The sequence below is a fragment of the Populus euphratica genome, unplaced genomic scaffold (genome assembly GCF_000495115.2).
Source record: "Populus euphratica unplaced genomic scaffold, PopEup_1.0 scaffold79.1, whole genome shotgun sequence".
In the NCBI taxonomy this organism is placed as follows: Eukaryota; Viridiplantae; Streptophyta; class Magnoliopsida; order Malpighiales; family Salicaceae; genus Populus; species Populus euphratica.
The window spans coordinates 596,381-610,496 of record NW_011499959.1 but is presented as its reverse complement, the minus strand read 5'-3'; the positions used below and the strand labels follow the sequence as shown (position 1 = coordinate 610,496).

At 33.4% G+C, this 14,116-nt stretch overlaps 1 protein-coding gene across 1 annotated transcript; it reads right to left on the bottom strand.

The window, feature by feature from the left end:
• Positions 1-1,184: 1,184 nt before the first annotated feature.
• Positions 1,185-3,237, bottom strand: LOC105138577 (probable beta-1,4-xylosyltransferase IRX10L). The gene is made up of 3 exons (XM_011044711.1): positions 2,837-3,237; positions 2,341-2,582; positions 1,185-2,028 (listed from the first exon to the last, which is right to left on the bottom strand). The coding sequence occupies exons 1-3, from the start codon at positions 3,104-3,106 to the stop codon at positions 1,515-1,517; spliced, it is 1,026 nt and encodes a 341-aa protein (XP_011043013.1). The 5' UTR covers positions 3,107-3,237; the 3' UTR covers positions 1,185-1,514.
• Positions 3,238-14,116: the final 10,879 nt, after the last annotated feature.

Below are 14,116 nucleotides of genomic sequence, written 5' to 3'. Positions count from 1 at the left end.
AGGGGGGGGGGGGGGGTGGTAATACCCGCAATCTCTACAAATGTAGGCTTGCTTGGCTGCACAACGCATGGAGAATCTTGGAGCAGCAGGTGCAAGGGGCTGATGCTGATGCTTATAAGAAGTAATCAAGATGTGAAGTGAAGGAGAAAAGAAAGATGATTTTAGAGCAAAACGATCAGTTGGTCCTCTAAGGCCAACATTGTTGCCTGTAAGATGTAAAAGACAAGTTGATGGTGATGTTTTTGTGGCTGGAAGCCTCGTGTGTGCATGCAACTATGCAAGGCCTTTTTTTCAGGACTTTCTCCTCTTCTCAGTGAAGAGAAAAAATAAGTGATGACGAGTGAGTTGTATAAAGAATGGAGGTAGATAGTGTAGGAGAATACGAAGTTTGGAGAACAAGCGGAAGCGTGGCTTTCATGCTCCCCACACCAGCAAGCTCCTTCTACCCACCTCATTTGGGCTTTTCCTCATCCTTGTTGTAACACAATGTTATGGGACAGTGTGATACCTGTAAGCTTTCTATGTTCTTTTCAAGTTTTGAATTCAGGCGAAGATTACAGTTCTGCTCAAATTCACCATTGGACAATTAGCTCTTTTTTACCCCCTTTCTTCCTCAAATGAAGATAAAAACAAAATACCCGAAGGGAAATGTCCATTCTAACAACATTATTTTAATTCGAGAAAGATGAACTAAAAATTTCCAATCAACACATCTTACAAGGTTTGATGCTGTTGCTTTAAAAATATTTTTTAATTGAAAGAATATTAAAATAATAATATTTTTTATATTAATATATTAAAATTATTCAAAAAACATTAATTTAATACCTTATCAGATGAAAAACAATTTAAAAATCATTTAAAAAACAACTTATAATGCAAAAATAAAACTTGCTACTATGCTTTGTAGTGTTGATTCCAATTTCAAAGAAAATTAAAATTGATTTAAAAAATATAAAAAATCTCTTCTTTATTTATGGATGCTAATTTTTTAATTAACAATGGAAAAAACTATAATTTCACTTTTTTAATCTCTTATTTATTTATAGACACCATTTCTTTTTAATTAACAAAGGAAATAAAAATTTAACTACATTTCTTGAGGGATATGTTTGTTTATTTCTTCCTTTCTTAGTTTTGTCCTACTTTAACATAATTATATTTCTTTCCCCTGTCTGACTTTCTTTAGTTTTAAAACTTTTATTGTTGGCATCAATCAGAAACCCTAATGACAATTTAAGCTTTGTTTCAGAGCATGGGTGATATGCAACAGTGAGGTTGTCAATCAACGGGATCAGAACACGTTGCAGACCCCATTTACGGTTTCTTCACCCAAGGCAGAATACGACTAACACTACTGGACCATACATAATGGATGCTTAATCTGACATATTAAAGTGAAAAACCAAGATTTACACTTTAGGTAAACAGCCGCCTTGATTAAACCAGCTTCGTTGGAAGGACTGCCGGAGAGGCTGCTAAGAATCTCTTCAAGGAGCATCCTGTTATAGCTGCTACCAAGGTTTCAGGTCACCAACTGGACCTGCAGTCCAGTTTAAGATCTTCTCACCAGGCCTCAGGTAAACACTTCTATCATGAGGCAATTTTCGTGCAAGTCCATTCAATACTTGATGGAAAGCATCTCCTGGTTGAGCAGGTTGTGGGAATAGCATAGCCTGCTTCATTGAAGGGTTAGCTAGCAGTCTCTGCTTCCTCAATATTACTTCAGGTGGAATGGAAGTGAGTATGGTGTCCAAATTTGGAACATCTTCCTCATCTACATACACCCCAATTTCTTCCCATGGGATTGCATCAGCAAAGGGTAAAACAATGTCATCTGCTATAATAACAGGGATACAGCCAAATATCACTGCTTCAACCAATCTTGGACTCCATGGGGCCCAGCCAAGGGGACACAAACAGAAAACAGCCCGCTGCATATCTTCGTAATACGTTGCTGGGTGCTCCGTGGAAATGTCAAAAAGTGGATTGTCTTTGAAGTTCTCCCAGACCGCTGCTCTAGCACCTCTGTAAACTCAGAAACAAATTGATCAGCGATCTCCATTTATGCCTCTATCATATAAAGGATCATTGCTAAAACATGACATGTATTCTTTCTCTTCCACTCAGCTTAGAATTGAAATGAAGAAGTCCATGTATTTGACTTCTTTCAGTCTAATTGAAATACATGAAAGGATCATGATTCTAGTTTCACAACCCATACATACCCTACCTAGTTTCATTTCTGCTGGCATTGTTCAAAAATAGACGTAAGCCTTCACATTCTATGGAAAAGAGTAGAAATAATCGATCTAATTGCTTTATTGAACATGGAATTACCTTGCATAATAGCCACCTTCTGGGTCATTTCCTACATCATAAAACAAGCCTCTGAAGTACACAAAAATTGACCTAGGAGTTTTCTCAGGAATCAGGTGGGTTTGCATTTTCTGTGGAGGAGCATATGGAGGAACAGTAATGGAACCATCTTTTAAGCAAACATGATTTCTTTGTCCAAAAGTTTGCACCAAGGTGGCACGTTGGAGCAAGGGAAGAATTCCTCTTTCAATAGCCTTCTCTTCCTGCAAAAATCATGAAGAACAGAGGAACATAAAATAAGAGTTGATGGCAATAAAAAGAATTGCCAGAGCACAACAATTTATTACTAATATACATATGCAATTAGATATAACAGAAAGATTGAAACCCCATTAGCTCTTCAGAAAACCACAATTCAGGTCAATTGATTCAAAAATCCAAATGCATTGAAAAAGATTGTCAAAAGAATCTGAGGGAAACAAGTAAAGGTAATGAAAAAAGAAAAAGGTTTACTCACTTGATAATGGAAGCATGCTCCAAAGTCGTGTGGCACTACAAAAAAGTGGTCAGCACCTTCCGTCCGATTCCAATAAGGCCAGTTTGAAGAAATAAGCTGTATAGCACTTCTCATCATTCGTGGTGATTTGAAAGGCAAAGGAAGGCCATTTGCTGTCAAATCACAGGTTGTATATACAGGAGTATAAAACCAATCAGCTTCATCGGGATTGAGGGTTCTAACAGGGCTAGATAATAGAAACCGATGCATAAAGATCTCCGCTGCGAACATGTGGGTGAGGCATCTTGGGTCCTTTTGCAGTATCTTTTTATTGTATTTTCTTGGAAGTTCATAGACAAAAACTTTCAGCCTTCCAACAGGATCATCTTCCAAAACATCACCAGCACTTCCTACATGTTGTATAGATCAATCATACTTAAATAGTTCTCATTTATGAACTCCAAAACAACTTCTATAGTTTCAAAAATCTACACATTACCAAATCTTGATGCAATAAATCTCTTGTATGTAAAAGAAAAAACTTGACTTTCATTTTAGATAGCAAGAATAAACCTTCACTTTACCCTTTCCTCGCCTCCACATTTACAAAATTACATCTCACATTGCCAAAAAAATTTTATTGTCACATTTTTTTCCACGAGTCTCTATTCAAGAAGCCATGTGGGTCTAACATACAATATTGGACAGTTACACATGGCTAAAGCATTATTATCTTCAACTTTTCAATCTCTAACTGCATACAAAATGAACCTTCAATGTGATCTAGCTTTCCAGACTTGGGTGGTTCCTTTGCATAGTGCATGTAATATAAGGACAAAGCACAAACAGAAACTAAGAACTAGGATAGCTCTTTCATCATACACTACGGCCACCTATGTCATCATTAATAGAAATGTGCCAGGTGTTAGGCACATTAGCACCCATTTACACATCAAGTTGTTTCCCTAACATGGAAACTCAAGATGTTAGAAGCCCAAAGAGAAATTTACTTCCAAAGCACACCCCCCCAGCTAAAACTGTACTTCAGAAGGGTGTTCTATCAGTCTGACATTGGAGATGAATATTTTCAACATTTGCAAGCAACCTGGAGATGATAATGATTTACAAGAAGTAGATCATATTGATGAATTAGTTTATGATCAACTTGAATCTACTTTAAGTAAAAATGAATTGGATGAAACTGAAGATTTGCAAATGGTTTATTCTGAGGAAGAAATCACGAATGAAACAAGCACCGAAAATGTTGATGCGAATCTTTTGTCAACAGTGACAACAGATTCGACATCTGACATCACACCAATCGATGATTACTTTCCTAACAAATCCTTACTTTCTCTTAGTTCAATGCCTTGGTATGATAAAAATATTAATTTTCTTGCTTTAGGAGATTTGCTAGCTGATTGGAGTACCCAAGACAAAGAAAAGTTTTTGAACGAAGTGAAGAGCTTTTATTGTGATGACCCTAACTTATTCAAATATTGTCCTGATCAAATATTTCAAAGATTCATTCCCGACAATGAGGTAAGTAGTGTCATTAAACTTTGTCATTCTGAAGCATGTGGAAGTTATTTCTCGTCAAAAAAGACTGCTGCAAAAATCTTTCAAAATGGATTTTATTGGCCCACCATGTTCAAGGACACACATGCATTCTGCAAAACTTGTGAAAATTGTCAAAAAATTGACACTGGTCAAAAAGTTTTGTTTTATGATTCTCAACTCTATGCATTCCCTAAAGAGCTAAGATTAAGATGGACCAATCCTTATGGGGCCTGTGATATTGAGAATTCAATGAATGACAATGATTTTAAGGAAAATGGACATCGTTTGAAAGCTTACTTTGATAATTTTCCTAGTGAAAATGAATCAGCTGGTTTGAATGATCTTGTAGATAAAGGTTGATTATTTTGTTTTTCTCACATTGTTTTTGTGTTTCTTTTTGAGTGATTTTTGCTAGTTTCTCTCACCCCGGTCAAATGGCGGATAACGGTACTCCGTGACTTAAGTCGGTTCTTTCAGTTTCCCACAATAACTGATATTTGTGTATATATTTGTGCAATTCTTTGAATCTCTCTTCTAATTCTCATTTGAAAATGGACACTAATCTTGAAAAATTGAAAAAGTATTTTCCCGCTCTGCCTCAGAATGCGATTACAAAAATTTACCGTGCTAGATGTGCAAGATTGAGATTGTTAATGAATCATGGAATTCCTGAAGATATTCGTTGGTTGATTGAAGCAAAGGTCCGATTATCAGGTGAGTCCTCTAATTTCTTTATTTCACACATGCCTGGAACAGGTAAAAGCACTTTTGCAAAGAAACGTCGTGCAAAACGACTAGAAGTCTGTCATCGATGTGCTAGATGGACTTGTAATACACAATGTCGTTCTTTAGGAATGGTATCTATAAACCGTGAAGATAAAATACAATTCATTAAGGATGGCCTGAGTAAGGAGTCTTTAGATAATCTTCTATTGACTCTTGAGACGCATCCTAGTGGAGATGTGCATCGTGCAATTCATGATTTATGGCCACTATTTCATAAAGAACATGATCGACTTAGTCTTGGGAATCTGACTAAAAAAGACCCTGTTTGCCAGTTTTTAAGAAAACTGGATGGGAAGCCTATCCCCGACCCATAGAGGGCGTTTAAGCCGTTCTTGGACGTAAAACCAAGGGAAGATGTGAGCCACAATCACAACTACCTGTACATACACATGTTTTTTTTCAAAAGTAAATAAATAAATAAAAAGAGAGAGAGAGTGTGTGAGACTCTAGCTGGCCTACATATAGATGTTATGATTGCCTTTCTACTTTCTCATCTATAAAACCCTCTTTTCCTTCCTTTCATTTCTACTCAACCCATACATTTAACAAATACAGAAGTGTGTAGAAATGGCAAGTTCCTCAAGTCATCAAATAAGAAATATTTGTGTTTTCGGTGGATCTAGTCCTGGGAAAGAAAAGGAGTTTTTAGAATCAGCAAATCATCTTGGTTAGGTGCTAGCTGAGAGAAAGATTCATTTAGTGTATGGGGGAGGCAGTCTTGGGTTAATGGGAGGTGTGTCAATAGCTGCATTTTTAGGAGGTAGTCAAGTTTTGGGGGTTGTCCCTGAAGCTTTGGCACAAGGGGACATCATTGGAAAAACAATTGGAGAGGAACTTCAGGTCTCCACAATGTCGGCTCGAATGAATGCAATGTTTAACCATGCTGATGCTTTCATTGCTTTACCAGGTGGTCTAGGCACATTGGAAGAGATCTTTCATATTTCCTCTTGGGCTCAATTGCACATTCACCATAAACCCATAGGTTTGTTAAATGTTAATGGTTATTATGATAAGTTGTTGTCTTTTCTTGATCATGCTGTGGAACAGGAATTTCTAACATCTTCTGCACGACAAATCATAATCTCTGCTGCTACTGCTGAACAATTGATTGACCAACTACAATCTTTCATTCCTGTGATTGATCCTTCCATGAGTCGCATAAATTGGTCATCTACGGGAAGCCGTAAAAAGCTTAGATTGGATTTGAGCCTTCATTTGTGAATTTTTGTGTCTTTTGGTTTTATTATTGTGTTTTGTTATTTCTTATTTTTGTTTTAGTGTGTTTCAGGTTTGTCAGTGTTCATTATTTCAGGTGATATCTTCTATACTCTATCTTTCTACCTTTAAACATTGAGGACAATGTCTCGTTTTGGTTGGGGGGAGAGGGTATTAGTTGATAAAAAAAAATTATTTTTTATTTCATAAAGCGTGTGCATAATTGTTGTTACTAGGATGGCAGAGTAAAGGAGCTCTTTTGTTAAAGTGACTCTTGAGACGTATCTTAGTTACCATTTTTAACAAGATCTATTATAATACTTCTTGAAATATTCAAGTTTACAAACTCTCGCATTATTATCACTTAATTCTGCTCATATACTTATTTAACATGTATTCTTAAACCTTAATTTACACACACACACACTTTAACATATGATTGTGGGTTGCATATTGGATTATTACATTATTTATGTTCTTTTGTTAAAGGTAACAACTAAGGAAAAGGGATTGTATATAATTAAAAAAAAAAGAAAAAAATAATAAAAAAAAAAAGAAAAAAAAATGATAATAATAAAAATGTAGATAAGTTTGGTTTCGTAGCCTCCCTAACCTAAGCAATTAAGCCCGAAGGGGTGTTTTAACACCTAATACCCTCAAGTCAACTGACTTGGGAGCTATTGGCCCAACGCTTGTTCATGGGTTGAGGAGAAAAGCTTAAGGAAATCAAACATTGCACTATCTACATATCAGTATCTGCGACCCGAGTTACTAAGCTCGTAGGGGTGTCTTACACCTAATGCCCTAAGACCAACTGGTCTGGGAGTCATTAGCTGAAAGCTCGTTACATGGGTTAAAGATGCATGATGTTTTTAAATTATATGTATATATATTTAAAAAAAAAGAGACAAAAATAATAATTTCAACCCAAGGAAGTTAACCTTAAACATTAGAATAAAAATTTTGTTTTCTTCCAAGAAAAGCCCTATAATTATGTGTTGATACATTGAGCACAAAAGAAAGGTTTATGAATATCTTGTTAAGAGGTATTGAGCAGGTATATAAATTTAACGAGAGTTTGTTTATCTGGATAGATTAATGGAAGTTAAATGATGTATATCTTGCTTTGTGGAATTTGCAAATTGTTTTTCTATTGTAACGCTTTGATTACTAGGGACTAGTAATAAGCTAGTTGGGGGGGGTGTGATTAGTACTTAAAAGTGCATTTTTTATCAAGGTTTTATATCATCATTTTGCACTTGAAGTATCAATAACTCCTTAACGAAAGCATGTTTTATAATAATATATCTAATAATATAAGATACCTTTAATTTATGGTAAATGTTCATTTTAAATGCAGGCCTATCACATAAATGAAAGGATTGATTGATGACTTTAAGAACTTAAATTGCAAGGGCAAAAAGATGACCAAAATTAGAAAATAGATGTCGGTGCAATCCAAATCGGAACACTGTTCGGTAATTAGGTCATATCTGAAGCTATAGATCTCAGGTTTAGGTCTAATTTATATGGATGGAAAGGTAAGACATAGGCCTACAACTTTCATATGGAGCCCAAGATCTAAAAATGTCATTTTCAAGTCCAAATTGTAGCAACAACAAAGAAGCCCGAATCTGTCCTCTAGCCCGAGCACTGTTTAGTATTTTGGTCATATCTGGAGTTCTAGAAGTCCAAATGAGCTGACATTTTTACACAAGAAAGCTGAGACAATTGGCTACAACTTTCATGTTTTCAAGTGGTTCCAATTTTGACGTTATCAATGACGTTTTGGGCAGATAAGAGAAGATAAGGATTGTCACCAAGTCAAGAGTTGGTCACCCACTCATCAATTAGTCATCAAATCAATAGTTCTCAATTTTGGCCTATAAAAGGAGGCATTTACCATGCATTTAAGCATCTTGGTCTCCAGATCAAGATCATGCTTTTGCTTTCTCTCTTTGTAGTTTTTTGTATTGCTTATGCTTTGCTTTTCTTAATATCAAGTTTATGCCTTTCATTTCCTTTCATTTACTTAGTTAACTTTTATCCTATTTATGTTCTTATTTTGTTTATTTATTTTTCTTTCTTTCATTATGTCTAGCTAAGTTTATTATGTCAAGGTGAAAAGGTTACACTAATGGTGTAAGAATAAGTATAGTGTAAACTTAATATGAATTTTAATATTTGATATTAACATGTTTTATATTTGTTATCTTGTTCACTCTTTAATACTTTGCTTGTTAAATGACTAATCTTGATTTATGTTGTATAACACTTGGTACAACAAATGCTTGACACTTTCATAGCCCATACTGTATGGTATAACCGACACCTGAGCTATGAAAGGAACTTGATTTGTTGTTAACATAAGTTATAATCATGAATGCTTGACGAGATTTACAAGTACTAGCATTAATCGAATAAGATGACTAATGTAATAATGTTAACAATCTATAATATGATTGAAACCTCCTTTGTGTGTGGTTTCCAATTGAATAATAAGAATTTATACTATACTTGTTTGACATATAATTAGTGGATCTTCTAACCTTGACATTTGTTATTATCATTGTTTAACCCTTTCATTAATATTACATCTCAAAGTTCTCATCATCTTTTTCTTCTTCTCCTTCTTCTTCTTTATTATTATTATTATTGTTATTATTATTACTATTACTATTACTACTACCACTACTAGTATTATTATTATTATTATTATTGTTGTTGTTGTTGTTGTTATTACTATTATTATTATTGTTGTTGTATTATTGTTATTTATAATATATATAATTAATCTTTTTGTGGTTCGACCCCGGTCTTGTTGGGTTATTTATTATTTCGACACTTCTATATTTAGAAAAAGACAACAATCTTTTCGTCGTGTCAAATAAACTCTCCGTTTAGTGCGGTATTACTAAATTTGAGGATTTTATATCAGAGACTTTGCTGGTGACGGCAGCAATCGTTGCCATTAATGAATTGCTTAAGATTGCCGATCACTGATGAAGAAAATGGGTGAATAAAGTCAAGTATTGGACATTGTTGGTCAAAAAGAGACTCCTTCCAAATCATTGGGCAGTGCCTTTTGTAGATTGCAAGGTGTGACAGATGTGATAATTGGCGTCCTTTAAGCTCTGAAAAGCCTTAGATCATTTTGGAAATAAATTTTTAGAATAAAAAAATATTATTTTATTATATTTTTAAATTAAAAACATTTGGAAAAGTGTGAAGTTAACTTTCTAATCTATTAAAAATGCAGTTTAATCTGTATTTTTAAAAAATTTAAATTTTTTTATTTTTATTAAAATTTAATATGATTTGTATATTTTAGATTATTTTAATATATTAATATTAAAAATAACTTTTAAAAAATAAAAAAATTATTAATATATATTTTAATATGAAAAATTATTTAAAAAATAACTACCGTCAAACACTGCCAAACAAATTTATAATATTCTACCTCTAAAATCAAATAATTAAAGAGATAACTGGTTTCTTTGTATTGCTGAGACCCAAAAATCATTAGAATTTGCCCAACACCAACCCAACAACATGGATCCGGATATGATCACACCCAATAAAACCTGAGTTAATTCAACACAGACCCACCTCACCTTTACAAGAATGTATTTGGTGATAGCACGGTGTCAAATCACCATGCCTAGAATGCAAAAATTATAATAGAATATTTTTTTTATCAGTTATTTTGGTAAAAATACATAAAAATATATAAGAAAAAATCTCAGTTTATCATATATTAAATGACTTAACAAAAATGTAGTGTCAACTATCAAACATTCCAGTTGAAAATGTGATATTCCCCTGTATCTGAAAGGCAAAATGGATGATGGAGAGCAATTCTTGCAATTTTATCATAAAGATATCTATACTGTTTTAATATTAATGAAATAATTATCATCTTGGAGGCGTATACTGCATAATACATTGGCAAGCATGTTCTTCACGAGGGTAATGCTCTTTGATGGTGTTTATGTTTTATTTTTAGCCGGATATTGCAAGGAGACTGTATTTTAATACTTTGTGCAGGATAGATGTAGGAGGAAATAAATCTCGAGTTCATGATCTGAGCAAACAACATATAATTAACTTTTATCATTTCTTGTAACAAATTCTCTCTTCCAAGTTCCAACCATGTCTTGTAAGCCCATCTCCCTTATTAATAAGCTTGTCAATCGTTGATTGAATATCTGGAAAAGAAACATGGGGCAGGGCATAAGTTAGCATGAATACAGTTGTTTGTTTTAAGTTAGATAATTGTTAGTTAATGAAAATTTATAAGTAATTATATTATATTTTTAACTTATTAAAATTATATATTTATTTTTATTGAAATCATATATTTTTAGATGTTTGAATTATATATAAATTTTTATTTGAATCATATATTTTAATATATTTGAATTATATATAAGAAAAAATTATTATTTTATAATCCGAGTTTATATTATATTTTTTATGTTGTATTAAAAATATGTTTTTAACAACTTTGATTTGCTTTTACAAAATCAAATCTAGAAAATTGTTGATTTGTCTCCGAGTGCAAAACCTAAACCTATTTGTTGTAAATGAATTTTTAAAAAAATATATTTTTATGATAATTCTATTAATAAATATAAAGTAAGATTAGTTGTGAATATTTTACTCAAAAATAATATATAGATTATTTTGATATTTTTTCACATATAATTAGAATTTCTTCGATTCAAATTTTAATTCTTCTAGCTTCTTCTATTTAAGTGATGGTTTATGACAACCTTGGATCTCTTCAATTCGTTGAATGAAGAGTGTTGCAGATGAATTTGATGTGGAATGACTTGCTTTTCTTCTTACTTAGGACCGGCTTCCGATGCATCAAACTATATTTTTACTTGCTCAGGTATCGAATCATCAGTCCCGGTGCTAAAACAAAACGGTCAAGAAGAATGACTTAGTTCAGGGTTAAAACTCCTGAAAAACTGTCAAATTTCGAACTCAAGGAAAAGTCTCTGCGTAGTAGCCATTCAAGGTTGAAAGAATGGTCCTTTAGTGTTTAGATCAGCACTACAATTCCAAAATTTGTATTTTATTTGAATTTTAAAATGATTTTATGCTAAAATGCTATTTGTGAAGTTGAAAGGATTGTTCAATAGTGTTTTTTATAGTAATTTGGTGGCTGTAATGGACAATAGTGATCGAGGGAATCTTAATCCAAGCACCTAGTCGTATATATAGTAAAATCAAAAGAAAATACAAATTCGAGAAAACATTGAAACCCCATCAAATCATATTCAACAAGTGGGAAGACAAAAAAGGAAATAAATTTGCAGGGAAAAGGATTGGGACAGTGTCATGCAAAAAGGCTATTGGTTGTGCAAAAAACTGAAGAGATCGAAAAAAAATATGGCATTAGAGATCGAAGAAATAGAAAGAAAATGAAGATGGAAAAATAAAAGCTAAGTTGGTTTTTAGAAATAGGAAAATTAGGATATAGAAGAGTATTTAAACTTAAATTTGAGAGGATGTTAATATTAGAATTTAAGTATTTTAATTGTTTATATATACAAAAATATTGACTTTGAATATTAGTCAGCAAAAACTAGTACGTAAAAATATAAAATATACAATATTTCTCAACAAAACTTCCTCCAACCTTCACCCATCTCTCTCTTCTTGGTTCCTAATATCTAAAGAGGTTAGAAAAGGAGAAAAGTTTGGAAAAAATAATGCCATCTCCTTGGTTAGGTTGCAAGTGTACATATATATAGTAATGTCTGAAAGTAAGTATATTATTATAACTCTATCTATAATTTATACTAGTTAGATATATTATTGCATTAGGTACTAGCACAGGGTCGAAGTGAAGTGGGTCTTGACAACAACCCATTACCATGGAGTCCTGCGCAGGACAAGCAGTGAGATAGTATTATCTTAATCATATAAGCTTATTTTTTTATCCCTTTTACATTCTATAAAACTGTTCAAATCAGGTGATATAAAAAAGATAAAGAAGAAAAAAAGGTGGGATTGGGAGCTTCTTCTCCTCACCTTAGATCTTCTTCTCCAACTTGTTCTATACATTCATAAAAAACTTTTTAACATCTTAATTAATGTCGTTATTTATGCAAATATTCTTATTACTGACTTGATTTTCGGAGGGTCCCCTATCAACACCCCCAGGGTACTTTGTACAAGTATTTATTTTAGAAGAGTTTTATATCCCCCGAGGAAAAGATTTGTCCAAGGAGAAGCCTACATGATCTTGAAGTGAAGGTCATTAAATTCATTATAAATGATGCATAAGAATTTCTAGGAATAATTCATACTATAATATTCCCTATGATTTTTATAACCTCGTCAACATTAATGAAAATATTAATAAGCTTTTATGAAAATTGAGAAGAAGGAGGTGAAGAAGATATAAAATTTAGCCATAAATGATGTACGAGAATTTCTAGGAATAATTCATACCAGAATATTCCATGTAATTTTTATAACCTCGTCAACATTAATGAAAGTATCCATGAGCTTTTATAAAAATTGAGAAGAGGAAGGGGAAGAAAATGTAGAATTCAGGAGGAAGAAACAGAGAAAGTGTTTACTTCTTAGAGTATAAGGTTTTGAACCCCTTTCTGTATTTCCTCTTTTATTTTATATTACATGACTTGACATGTTTCATGCAACGTAAAAGGGTTAAAAATATAATATTGTATAAGTAAGATAATATTATTTTACTACTTGTACCAACACATCTAATAAATATAAGCATATGTTGCTTGTTCGTATTTAATAGGATATCATGGGTATCATTATTATTAACCCAGACCTAGGGTATGAGAGTGTAACACCCCACCCCACTAGCAAAATATTGTCCGCTTTGACCTATGGACCCTATAGATTTGTTTTTGATAGCCACACATGACCCCAAAATGTGTTTTACTTATTAAGGTGAGCACGCTCATATAAGAACCTCCCTCAAGTCCTCACCTGCCGATGTGGATATTACAATCCACCTCCCTTAAGGAGCCTGACGACCCCCATTGGCACTACCAGACAGCTAGTAAGCCGGGTTCTGATACTAAATGTAACACCGTAACTCATTAGCAAGATATTATTCATTTTAACTTATAGGCCTCATGGATTTATTCTTGATAGCCATGAATGACCTAAAATGCGTCTTATTAGTCAAGGTGAGCATGCTCATACAAGGCCCTCCCCCAAGTCCTCACTCGTCGATGTGGGATATTATGGGGAAGCTCGGTATGGAATGACCTTTCAATCACACATTTAACCTGCGGGATGTTAGGTTCAACTCACACCCTAAGCCTATGAGAAGTCGGATCCAGCTTGTGACTGCACCCAATAATGGTTAGGGATGGTAGTGCCACAACCTACAATGGAGTTAGGTATGATCGTGTCCCTAAACCAACATGGGTTCGGGCTCGAAAGTGCCCTTACCCAACAGGGATTTAGGCACAGTTATGCCCACTTAGAGTTGGATGCTAAGAAAGATATAATCCCATTTTAGGTAATGACTTTTATTTGTTGGCTTTTCAATAGGGTTGGTTTATAGAAACCATGACCTATTAGTATTCATTCAAGAGAAGATTAGTAACCCTAAAAAAATCCATCAAAGAAGAAGCTTATGCAGTTTGGAAGTGAAGGTCGTAGAAACACGGTAAATGATTTATAAGAATCACATGAAAAATTCCTTAAAAAATATTCCTTATGATTCCTATA

Coding starts and splice junctions, on each gene's coding strand:
- LOC105138577 (XM_011044711.1), bottom strand. CDS start 3,106: ATGTTCGCAGCGGAGATCTTTATGCATCGGTTTCTATTATCTAGCCCT. Junction 2,583..2,836: donor GAGCATGCTTCCATTATCAA/GTGAGTAAACCT, acceptor TGATTTTTGCAG/GAAGAGAAGGCTATTGAAAG. Junction 2,029..2,340: donor GAAGGTGGCTATTATGCAAG/GTAATTCCATGT, acceptor CTGAGTTTACAG/AGGTGCTAGAGCAGCGGTCT.